Consider the following 13,243-nt stretch of genomic DNA (forward strand, 5'->3'; position numbering starts at 1 on the left):
TCCCTCTTTTAAGAGAGGGCCCATCCCCTTTGGGAAAAAAAAAAAAAAAAAAAAAAACCTATGCAAAAAGTTTCTAGCTATTTCTTCTTCCAGGAAGAGAACACCAGCAACATTCTGTATTGGTCCAAAGTGACTAGAGTCACACTCTGGCATACTGCCCTGCTCTGCAATAGCCTCAGCCCACATGTGTACTCTGCCCTCACACACAGAGGTCTTAAATTTAAAATTACTCAACAATAAGATTCCATTTAGATTTACATCCTCAACTCATATTCCCTGAACTTTCTCTGCAGCCCATTCACTGCCATATTTACTATGACTTATCTCTAACCCAGCTACATTCATTCTCTAACCTGATTTTGGCTTCTACACCAACAGAAACCAAGGAGTTGGCTGATTCCTCGGACACAGATCGCTGAAGAGCTGGGATTGGCTGTTTGCTGTTATCGATTTCTGCTTCAGCATCCTCTTCTGCAGATTGTTCTTTGATTTCTGCTTAAAGAGAGGGGTACAGAGTCATTTTTGTACATTAATCACTGTTGAATTTATATATAAAGCATACATGATAATAGAAAAAGAAACCAAAAATTACATTGCTCCAATATTATAGGAAAACCATGTACATAATTAAGAACTTCTTTATATTCATTCTCTAAAGCAAAATGACAATCAAAATTATGCACTCCATGGTACACTTTTCCTTGTGCCCAAATTAGGATAGACCCAGAGAAGTTTCATCTTAATAATAATTTCTGAAAGTCTCATTTTCAGACAACCCACAGTAGTGCAACAGTAGTACAATCTACTCTGGGAATGCTAGAAGCATATGCAAGGCTGGAAGCCATATGGAGGATCAGGATTTGGTTCCTAAATCAACCTGTACACTTAGGGCACGTGTGCCCTAATCCTGGCTGGCTAGGAAGGGCTAAGGGGAGGATCACAACATAAAACCCTATTGAGTGTACTTGTCTGTCTGCCTGTCTCTCTCTCCCTGCATTTCTCTCATGAAAGAAATAAATAAGTAAACTTCAAGAAAATCTTATTTTCAGGATTATAGTTGTTGGCATATAGAACAAATATATTTTAATGTGACTCATTAAAAAGTTTCTTCACAAGCCTATGTGACAGACCCATTGCTAATACCATACTAAATGGGGGAAAGCAAAAAGGTTTCCCACTAAAAATGGAAACAAGATTAGACTACCTACTTTTCCCACTCGTATTCAATATAATGCTGGTAGTCCTGGCCAGTGCAATCAGAAACGAGAGCAAAATAACAAGTGTTCAGATAGGAAAATGAGAAGCTAAACTGTTTCTATCCAGAGACAATATGATTATGCACATTTTAAAAAAAGGAATTCATGAAAAAACTCCTAGAAGCAATAAATGAATTTGGTAAAGTAGTAGGTTACAATAACAGTATACAAAAGTCTTTTTTTTTTTCTTTGAGAGAGAGAGAGAGGTTTTTGCTATAGGGTACGTGTGCTCGCCAGAAAGACAGGGAGACAGAAAGCAAGAAATCATCTCCCGGGGGGATGGCCACAGAGCAATCCCTTCTCCTCCATTCTCCTCTTGGGATCTTGGGCATACACACACACGTGCCCAGCGTGAGTTTAAGCCACAGAGTCCGGGACTTGAACCATGGCTGACTACATGGGAGTCCAGCAACATAGTCGTTACACCAACTGATGGTCCCCAGTATACAAAAATCTATAGCATTGTTATACGCTAGCAATGAGCATACTGAGACAAAACTGAAGCAACTTCATGTACAATAACCACAAAAAAAGCAACTTCATGTACAAAAACCACAAAAAAAAAAAAAAAAAAAAAAAACCACACACAAACCGGGACCAGCAGTTAGCGTAATGGCTATGTCGCTGGTCTCCCACACAGTCGACCACGGTTCGTGTTCCGGACCCGGCGGCTTAAACTCACACCGGGCGCGTGTGCATGCATGCCCAGGATCCCGAGAGGAGAATGGAGGAGAAGGAACTGCATCGTGGCCATCCCCCTTGGGGAGGTGATTTCTCACTTTCTATCTCTCTTGTCTTTCTGGCGAGCGTACGCGCCCTATAGCAAAAACCTCTCCCAAATAAATAAATAAATACCACAAACCAACATTTGTATATAAATATATGTATATTTATAGAAACACATTATAAATGTAAATTTACATGTATACTTTTTAAAATATTTTGGTGGTTATTGTACATGAGGTTGCTTCAATTCTGTCTCAGTATGTTCATTATTCATGTATAACAATGCTATAGATTTTTGTATACTGATTTTGCAACCTGCTACTTTACCAAATATTTATCACTTCTAGAGTTTTTTCACAAATTCCTTTATATATAAATGCATACATATGAAATATATATAATATAATATAATATATACATAAAAATATATAAAACCAAAAAGAATTTTCATAAATTCCTCTCTATATATTATACATATTTATATAGAGAGAATATATATGTGTGTATATATGTATATGTGTGTGTGTGTGTGTGTCTGTGTGTGTGTATATAAAACCAAAGAAGTAAAAGACCTCTACATGAAAAACTACAAAAAGCTGGGGGAAAAAACTGAGTATGGTACAAAGAAATGGAAACACATCCTATGTTCTTGGATTTGAAGAATCAATATAATCAAAATGGCAGGAGCTTGAATTAATTTACATATTCAATATGATATAATCAAATTACCAGCAACATACTTCACAGAAACAGAAAAAAAAAAAATCATATACAATTTGACTAGAATCATTAAAAAAAAAAAAAAAAATCACCAAAGCAATACTGTGTGAAAAGAATAAAGCAGGAAGGACTAGCAGATGAAGTAATGGTTATGTCGCTAGACTCCCACATAGTCAACTATGGTTCAAGTCCCGGACCCAGTGGCTTGAAATTCATGCCAGGCGTGTATGCATGCCTGTCCCAAATCCTGAGAGGAGAATGGAAGAGAAGAGACTGCAGTGTGGCCATGCCCTCTGGGGGTGATTTCTCACTTTCTATCACTCTGTCTTTCTTTGGCAAGTTACACGCGCCCTATAACAAAAATCTCTCTCTAAAAAAAATTTTTTTTAAAGAATAAAGTAGGAGACATCTTTACTACCCAACTTCAAAATATATTACAAAGTGGCAATAACAGAAACAGCATGTACTGTCACAAAAACAGACACATCAACCAATGGAACAGAAAAAGAAAATCCAAAAATAAACCCACAATCATACAGTCAACTGATCTTTGACAAAGAGTACAGTGGGGAAAAGAAAGTCTTTTCAGCAAATGGTGCTGGAAGAACTGGATATCCACCTACAGTGAAATGAAACTGGACCCTATCTCTCATCATTAACAAAAAACAACTCAAAAATAGACAAAATATTTAAATGTAATGCCTCACACTATATAACTACTGGTAGAAAACTTGGGAGAAACTCTTAGAAACATTGGAGTTCACAAAGATTTCTTAAATTAAACCTCTAAGGCACAGGCAATAATCCCAAAAATAGACAAGTGGGATTACATCAAGCTAAAAAGCTTCTGCACAGCAAAGGAAACAACAATTACAGTGAGGAGATGGCCTGCAGAATGAGAGAAAATATTTGCAATTTATGCCTCAGACAAGGGATTGACGACCAGAATACAGAGGGAACTCAAACAGCTCACCCACAAAAAAACCCTAATAATCCAATTTCAAAATGAGCAAATGAACTAAATAGACAACTCTCCCAAAGAGACAAATGCCCAAAATGCATATGAAAATATGTTCAACACCTCTTATCATAATGGGAATGCAAATCAAAATCACAATTTTATCCCCAGTTAAGATGGCTATGAACAAAAAATAATGAACAATAAGTGCTGGCAAGGTTGTGATAAAAAGGGAACCCTCACAACTGTTGTAAGGAATGCAAATTAGTTTAACCACTACAGAAAACAGTATGGAAAATCTACAAATAGAGCTACCATACAACTAAGTAAAGTAATCCTACTACTTGATATTTACCCAAAGGGTAGGAAAATGCTCGGTTGGAGAGATACTTGCATATTCATGCTTACTCCAGCATTATTCACAATTGCTAAGACATGGAACCCATCTAAGTGTCCCCAAGTTGACTACTAGATTGGAAAAAATGTGGAACATATATTCTATGGAATACTACTCAGCCATAAGAAACTAAAAATCCTGTAATTTCATTCAAAATGGGTATGTATAGGAGATTTAACGCTAAATGGAGTAAGCCAGACTCTGAAAGGCACATACTGTATAACCACACTCAGTACGTACTGAATGTCTTCGCTCTATAGCAGAAATGGGAAGATATGAAGATATGATAGTAGGGAGGATAAGTATAAATAGCACAGACTGGGGACCAGCAGTTGGCGTAGTGGCTATGTTGCTGGACTCCCATGTAATTGGCCACGGTTTGAGTCCCGGATCCAGAGACTTAAACTCACACTGCGCACATGTGCGTGCGTGCCCAAGATCCCAAAAGGAGAATGGAGGAGAAGGGATTGCAGTGTGGCCACCACCCCCCCACCCTGAGGGGTGATTTCTCACTTTCTGTCTCTGTCTCTCTTTGTCTTTCTGGCGAGTACCCATGCTCTATAGCAAAAACCTCTCCAATAATAATAATAATAATAATACATACATACCAGAGACTGTAAGGGAGGGCAATGGATGGTAGAGGGTGGGTGCGAGGGGCAAAGGAAAGAAATACTTAACAGAAGAAAGTGGAGTTCTCAGTTGAGGGCCAGCAGGTAGTATGGTAGTTAAGGTAGGTGCTGGATCCCACATAGTTGATTCTGCGGTGCGAGTCCTGGACCCAGTGGCTTGAAAAACACGCTAGGTATGTGCATATGCATGCTCAAAATCATGAGAGAAGAATGGAGAAGGGATTGAGGCATAGCCATCTCCCTAGTAGGAGGGGCGATTTCTCACTTCCCCCTCTCTGTCTATCTCTCTCCAATGGCTGTATAAGCCCTATTGCCAAAATAAATAAATAAATAAATAAATAATAAAAAATTTAAAAATCTGAAAGGGAAAAAAAAAGACGTAAAGTTCTTTTTTGAAAGTGATGTAGATGGTAATAACCTGATTTGATGACCATGTACTACAGGCATACTCTGAAAATCCATATTTGCACTATAGAGATGTTGGTGTCAGAAAAGTCACGATGCATTTTTAAACAGAAAAACTATGCCATGAAATATACATCTGGAAGGAAGGTTACAAATGCTATAAATATATTATCCTGAAACAAACAAACAAACAAACAAACAGGCAGACATACAGACTATGCCATGACTTTTCCAACAATCTAACACTATGACGGAATGTATATAATAATATAAAAAAGAAAGACGTTTCTTCACACTGTATAAGTAGAAACTATCTTTAAAACAATAATTACATATTGTAGTTAGGAGTCACTCTAAAAGCTAACTATTTTTAAAGAACCCACCTTAACTGGATTGTAATTTTTTTCAGTCGCCAAAGGGCATATTGCCAGAGAGCTATGGGCACAGAAAGAGAGAAACAGAGAGAGAAAGCAGTTCCCAAAGGAGGCATGGTCATGCCATAATTCCTTCTTCATTTCTCCAAATCCTTTCGGGATTTGAGGCAAATACACTCACCCTGTGTGGTTTTCAGCAGGTCCAGGAATCACACTATGTGGGATTAGGTTCCCTTAACCACTGGGCCATGGTCCCAGTCCTTCTGCCTGTTTCAGTTCTCCTCAGGAGTATAAACACTGCACACTCCTGCTTTACCTGATGATGGGGGTACAGTCTAAGAGATGTGCTGCCAGGTGGTTTTGTTGTGCAAACAGAAACCCAGACGGCAGAGCCTACTACACACCTGGGCTGTAAGTTATGGCCTCTCAGGATCTTATAGGAAGGCTGTCACATATGTGGTCTGTCTGTCTTGACTGAAACACTGTTAAACACTGTTACACAGCACATGACTGCCCACGGCTCTCAGGAGTTGATCTAATAGTTGAGAGCATATTCAGATACCCTCACCCCTATCATCTGTCAGTAAATAAAAACTAAATATCCACTTTTTCATCCTGTATTAACAGAATGAAAGGCTATTACCCCTCCAACCAATGTTCCCGGCTAGCTCCAGTCATGCTCTTCCCTGGTTCCTTTTCTTCTATCACAAAATTTATTTAGACCTTTCTGCATCACCACCTACAAATACATTTTAAAAATCCTTCAAGGGCCAGCCAGTGGCATAGTGGTTAAGGCAGCCAGATCCCATATGGCTTATTGTGCAGTTCAAGTCCTGGACCCAGTGACTTTAAAAACACACCAGGAGTAAGGGTGTGTGTGTGTGTGTGTGTGTGTGTGTGTGTGTGTGTGTGTGTGTGTGTGTGTGTATGGGTGCGCGCAGAAGCTCAACTCCCACTTATTGGAAACATTATATACACATCATCATCAATAGATCATTTTCCATTTCTTAATGTCTTGCTTCTATCTTTCCCTTCTTCCCTCGCTCCTTCCCTCACCAGTCAGCAAATGAGCCCTCAGGAAAACTTGAAATAAAAATTTTAAAATCCTTCAGAAGTCCATCAAGATTGTCCTTCCTTCCCTTCTACCACCACCTTTCATGAAATGGCATTTTGAATGACTAAACTCCATTATCTTTCACCCTCAATTAACCCTTTCTAGAACACAACTGCCCTCCCTATCACCAACAAAGTAGGTGGCAATGGGACTAACAGCCCAGGGCCATGCACAAGCCTTCAAACACCAGGACTCCCCCTCCTTAGTGAAATGCTTTTCTACCACTCAGCAGGAGGATGCAATGGATGCAAAGACTCTGAAGTCCTGGTCCTGGTGTCAAGGTCCGGTCCTACCATCTACCAATGCTGGACACCCTGAAACCTCAGCCCTTTACTCACCTATGAAATTGGATTCCTACCCTCTAGCTCACGAGATTGCTAATGGAAACTAATTGGCCTAATATCTGTCTCTTCAGCTGATGTCTTTTAAATCTCCAAATCCTTTATATACATTTCTTTAAAGAGCTTAAGTATTAACCAAGTTTCAACAATCTTTTTCTGTATCTGGTGATTTTTAAAGGTAGTATCTCTAGCACTAACTCTTCTCCTGAGTTTCAGACTCTATTTTAACTGCACACTAGACACATCTAGCACCTTGAACACCAAATTTTATCTCAGGCCTCATAATAGAACTTCAATCTGACTCCCCTAGTTTTCTAGCTTCTGGATTGCAAAAGAAATTTTAGGGAAGTATGTTCAAAAGGAACAGTTTCAATAACTATTAGTTCTTTAGTTAGAAAAACTACGAACAGGGACCAGCAGGTGGCATGGAGGTTAAGGGTGCTGGACTCCCACATGACCTACCATGGTTCAAGACCCAAACCTGGCAGCTTGCTTTATCACTCCCCCTACCTCTGACCAAATAAAAATAAATAAATAAAAAACTTTAAAAAGGGACCAACAGATGGCATAACGGCTACCAAGCTGCTTGGTCACCAAATAAAAGACACTGATTCTGGAGTTTGAAACATCAACTGCCTCTTTTTGTGCTGCAACAAAATATTTGGTGTCGCTGCAAACTGCAATGACTTGGAAAGGAGACTATACCTACAGAGCCTATTAGCTCTAGAAAAAGCACCCAGACGAAGCCAGGGTCATTCTGTGCTGCCTGATCTACAGTACTGTGACTTCCAGACACAGAAAGGAGTACGGTTCTGCTAAGAGAATCTCTCTGCCTGTCCACTACATTCAAAGTACAACAAAATGACCATGTATTTTAAATACACCATTACGGAAACACTTCATTTCTACTCAAAGAGGCCCAGCACACAGGTGAGATATGCCCTTTGGTACTTTTTCTTTTTTAAAAAAAGAAATTTTTGTGGGAGACCAGCAAGTGGCATGGTGGTTAAAGTGCTGGACACTCCCACATGGCCTACCATGGTTCAAGTCCTGGACCTGGTGGCTTACTAACTTACTTTCTCTTTCTCTCTTTGTCTCTGTGTCTCTCTCTGGTCAAATTAAAAGAAATGAATGAATAAATAAAATTAAAATAATTATTTTTTTTTAAAAAGAAATTTTTGCTATAGGGCATGTGTGCTTACTGAAGAGACAGAGACAGAAGGTGAAAAATCATCTCCCAGGGGGACTACCCTCCCACCCCCCCACCCAGGGAGTGATGGCCACACCGCAATCCCTTCTCCTCTATTCTCCTCTATTCTCCTCTTGGGATCTTGGGCCCGCACAGCCCAGTGTGAGTTTTAAGCAGCTGGGTCCGGAATTCAACCCATGGTCAACTACATGGGAGTCCAACGATGTAACCATTATGCCATCTTCTGGTCCCGTCCTTTTGCACTATTCTTAGTGGTAGGTAACAGGAAAGGATGAATCAGAAAACACAATAGAAATGTAAAGGAGGAGTAAAAATAGTGCCTCAGAAGCTTAGAGACGGGACCAGCAGTAAGCGTAATGGCTATGTCGCTGGACTCCCACATAGTCGACTGCGGTTCGCGTCCCGGACCCAGCAGCTTAAACTCACGCCAGGCGCGTGTGCGTGCATGCCCATGATCCCGAGAGAAGAATGGAGGAGAAGGGACTGTGGCGTGGCCATCCTCCCTGGGGGGTGATTTCTCGCTTTCTGTCTCTCTGTCTCTCTCTGTCTGTCTGGCAAGCGCACGCGCCCTATAGCAAAAACCTCTCAAGAAAAAAAAAAAGCTTAGAGACAACAAACCAAATGGACTGGGGTAACAGGCCATACTTCTCCTGGGAACACGAGTGTTCTGTTTACCCCCCAATCCGAAACTGTTCCCTCCAACAGTATGCCTCTCAGCACACTATTTTCTGCCACTCAAAACCTGGTCAAAAATTGCATTCTCTTGGCAAATTGTTCCAGCTTTTCCCGTATTTCTGTTCCCTTAAAACAGAAAACACGTGGGACCAACAGGTGGCATGGTGGTTATGGCTCTGGACTCCTACATGTCCAACTGTGGTTCGAGTCCCAGACCTGGCGGCTTGAAAAGTCATGCTGAGCATTTGTGCGTGCATGCCCAGAGTGGAGGAGAGAGGATTATGGTATGATAATCCTCCCCAGGGAATGAGTTCTCACTCTCTCTATCACTGTCTTTGTCTCTCTCCAGTGAGAACACATACCCTATTGCAAAAACTTTAAAAATATATAGAAAAAGAAAATACATAACATTTTGGGTTGGTTTTTTTTTTTTGGAAAAGGTTATTGCTTACAACTAAGAGAGAACAAGCAGGATAGTGTCTATCTGTCTCTCTCTCTCAAATTAAACCAAGAGAGAAATTACTAAGTTAAACATAATTTTTTGAGAGGTTTTTGCTATAGGGCGTGTGCACTCACCAGAAAGACAGAGAGAGACAGAGAGACAGAAAGAGAGAAATCCGCCCCCCGGGGGAATGGCCACGCCGCAATCCCTTCTCCTGCATTCTCCTCTCGGGATCTTGGGCACACACGCACATGCGACTGGCGTGAGTTTAAGCCACCAGGTCCGGGGCTCGAACCGCAGTCGACCACATGGGAGTCCAGCGACATAGCCAATATGCCAACTGCTGGTCCCAGTTAAACATGAATTAACATTCATGGTAGGTTTGTAGGTTTTCAGGTATACAAGCTTTTAAAATTAGGTTTCCTGCATTTAGAAGGAGGGAAGGAGCAGATTCAGACTGCAGCAGCTCCCTCTTATCTGCAGTTACGCTTCCTGCCATTGCGGTTCCGGCAGTCTGGAAACCGGCGAGCGCAGCACTGCGCCCTCAACACCGTGCACTACCGCAGCTGCTCTGCTCTGGTGTTACGTGAGGTACCTCGCTGTGCCTGATGTGATGGGGGAAGACACAGCACATGCAGGGCTTCGTGCTGTCTGTAGTCTCAGGCATCCACTTGGAATAGGCCCCCATGGGTGAGGGGGGGCTACAGGGCAAGGATTATTTTTCTTTTTTTCTTTTTAAAGAAACAAGATCAGGACCAGGCCTGATCCACAGAGAGGGCCACAGTAAGGCAGGCTCTGAGTGCCCATCCTGCTCTCCTCTAGCTGTCGTGCCTACTGGTGCTACCCGTGACCTGGAAGGTGGCTCTGCTAAAGAAACAGGAACTGATGAGTTTTGGGGTTGACTTTTGGTTTGGATTTTGTTGTTTCAGTCTTTGGGGTTTTTTTGTTTTTGTTTTTTTTTTTTTTTTAAACAAATAAGGAGGAATTATATGATTGAGTCCTAGGGAGTAGCAGTTCCAGCCACGTAAAAATGAAACAAAATTGGGACCAGCAGGAGGCGTAATGGTTACGTCACCAGACTCCCACATAGTCCAGTTTGAGTCCCAGACCCAGTGGCTTAAAACTCATGCTGGGTGCTTGTGCAAGCACGCTGAAAATCCTGAGAGGAGAATGGGGGAGAAGGGACTGTGGCGTGGCCATCCCCCCTGGGGGGGTGGTGATTTCTCACTTTCTGTCTCTCTGTCTCTTCCTGTCTCTCCAGAGAGTACACGTGCCCTATACCAAAAATCCTCTTTTTAAAAAAAGGAACAAACTAAAATATCTCTAAATGTATGAAACTACAGGTAATACAGAGCCTAAGGGTCACTGTCACTCTTACACTGTTATCGTAAGTTAGATTTTACATCTGGCAAAGATAAAGCAGGACAGCTATCGAGCGTTTATGTCCCCTCTCTTCTCTCAGTCCTAGTCTCCAGCAGAGTTTCAGGACCGGCAGTGGCGCAGGGGTAACGTAACTGAATCTACAAAGGAAAGGTCCTGGGTTGTGTCCCAGGTCCATGAGCCAGGCCAGCTAGGACTGAGGACAGGTCTGTTGAGGGTGCCTGTCTCTATTCTCCTCTCTCATGGATGTAATAAATAAACTTGGGGGGAGGGGAACGTTATCAGAGTTTGGCAGCAGAATGAGAAACAGACTGCTCTGGTTGGAAACGATGTCTGCCCAGGATGCAACCAGCGAAACCATCTAGAGACACGCGAAGTGCGTGACTGTGACCCTGGGGGGCGGACAGGGAATGCTGCTGATGCCCACATTTGGTTATGTCCAGTTTGCTCCTTGAATGGCACCCCATGTTACACCTAAAGGAAGAAGTTCGCCATTTAACAATGAAGCAGATGGGCCTGGCTACTCGGCCACTTTGCAGGTCTTGCCTTTCACGAGGTTCTATTCATTTGAACTGCCCAAAGTCCAAAACTACGGAAATCATAGCAGATATTTTTTACATTTAAAATTTTCAGCATAGGCTGATCCCACAGTCTAGTCATTAAGACAGCCAGACCTCACATTAGCAACATTGGTTCAAATCCTGGCCCTGGCAGCTTGAAAAATACTTGAGGCATGTATACATGCATGCTCCCAGTCCCCACAGGACAGAGAAGTGAAGGGACTGTGGCATGACCACATCCCATCAGATAGTGCTTTTTTCTTCTCTGGCAAGCACATCCTCTAATGATTTTTTTTTTCTTTTTTAATTTCACCAAGCCTCTCTTACAGCCTCACTTCCAAGATGACAAAGAAAGGAAGAAACGACGGCTGTGCCAAAAGGTACCACAGCCACATACAGTCTATTTGCTGCTCAAACTGCACCTGTGCGCGCCCAAGGACAAGGCTATTAAGAAGTTCATCATCATCTGAAACACCGCAGAGGCCACAGCCTCTACTTCAGACGTCAGGGACATCTCGGAGCAAGGGTCTTCGCCGCCCGTGTGCTCCCCGGCCTGTGCGTGGAGCTGCAGTACTGTGCATTACTCCCGCTCTAGCAAGGCAGTCGGAACCGACCTCGTGAAGCTCGGAAGGACCGAACATCCCCACCCGATTGAGACCTGCGGTGCTGCTGCTCGCCCTCCACCAAAGCCCATGTGAGGAGCTGAGTCTTTAAGGCGAGTCTTTCCTCTGGGAAATAACAAAATGCAAATTATACATTTAAAAAACTCACCATATTTTTCTTCTATATAAAATCACCAGCTTATCTTTCCCCTTACTTTGAACCTGACCTAAAATACAGGTAAAGGCACTTGGTCACAAAATGCTCTGAAGTCAGAAAGGTAGAGACCACTGCAAGCCTGGAGGTACAGGAGGGAAGTGAGCATAAACAGCCACTGCCTGTGGTTGGTCTTTAACCACTAGGTGGCGCATGTGTAGTGCTAACTAGAGACTGATCCTGTAAGGAACAAAGCTAACTAGACGAGACTGTGCACTTTATTAAACAGCATCACCTATGTGCCAAGCACACCTTTGGACGTACAGAGATAAATTATACCTAACCCCTGCCCCTACATAATTCTACTGCATATCCTTTTTTTAACCTTTAATTTTCCAACATCCATCATTAATCTAATCTTGCATCATTGGTTCTAAGATATGAGAAAGTTTAAATTAATATCAAAAGCTATTTACTGTGTTAGTTAAAATCAAAGACTCAGAATCCAATGGTCCAGAATGTTCACCCTACTTCAGCATTGGCTAGCAATGTGATCTTGGCAAGTTACTGAGACTCACCTCGATTTCAGTTTGTTCATCATTTAAAAGATACCAACCAATATACAACTGTCTATCAAAAAAGATAACGTATGAAAAGCACAGATATTGAACTCGAGTTAGAAGAGGCAAGACCAGTCTCAAAATGGAGGGTCACGATCCAAAGGAACCAGAGCAGTTGAGAAAACTGTCATTGGTGGTCGGAGCTTTGAAACTACAGATGAGAGTTTACAAGAACACCGTGAAAAAGGGGCACACTCAGACTGTGAGGTAATGAGACCCCCAAACACAACGTCCCAAGGCTTTGGTTTTGTGACGTACTCTTGTGTTGAAGAGGTGGACGCAGCAGTGTGTACTCGGCCACGTGGAGTTGATGGGCTGTAGTAGAACCAAACAGAGCTGTGTCCAGAAGGGATTCTGTAAAGCCTGGTGTCCATCTAACAGTAAAGACAATGTTTGTTGGCGGTATTAAAGAAGAAACAGAAGAATATAATTTGAGAGGCTACTTTGAAAAGTTTGGCAAGATTGAAACCAGAGAAGTTATAGAAGACTGACAGACTGAGAAAAAGAGAAGATTTGCTTTTGTAACTTTTGATGATCACAATACAGTTGATAAAATTGTTGTTCAGAAATACTACGCTATTAATGGGCATAATTGTTAAGTGAAAAAGGCCCTTTCTAAACAAGAGATGCAGTCTACTGGATCACAAAGAGGTTGTGGAGGTGGACCTGGCAACTTGATG

General features: G+C 41.9%; 1 protein-coding gene across 1 annotated transcript in view; it reads right to left on the reverse strand.

The window, feature by feature from the left end:
• KMT2C (lysine methyltransferase 2C) overlaps positions 1–13,243 on the reverse strand; it is a 221,622-nt gene that overhangs the window by 199,029 nt on the left and 9,350 nt on the right. Inside the window, exon 2 of the mRNA XM_027772541.1 lies at positions 354–492. Coding sequence (XP_027628342.1) covers positions 354–492 — 139 coding nt within the window. The remainder of the gene's footprint in view (positions 1–353; positions 493–13,243) is intronic.

The sequence above is a fragment of the Tupaia chinensis genome, unplaced genomic scaffold, assembly GCF_000334495.1.
Source record: "Tupaia chinensis unplaced genomic scaffold, TupChi_1.0 Scaffold000280_1, whole genome shotgun sequence".
Lineage (NCBI taxonomy): Eukaryota > Metazoa > Chordata > Mammalia > Scandentia > Tupaiidae > Tupaia > Tupaia belangeri.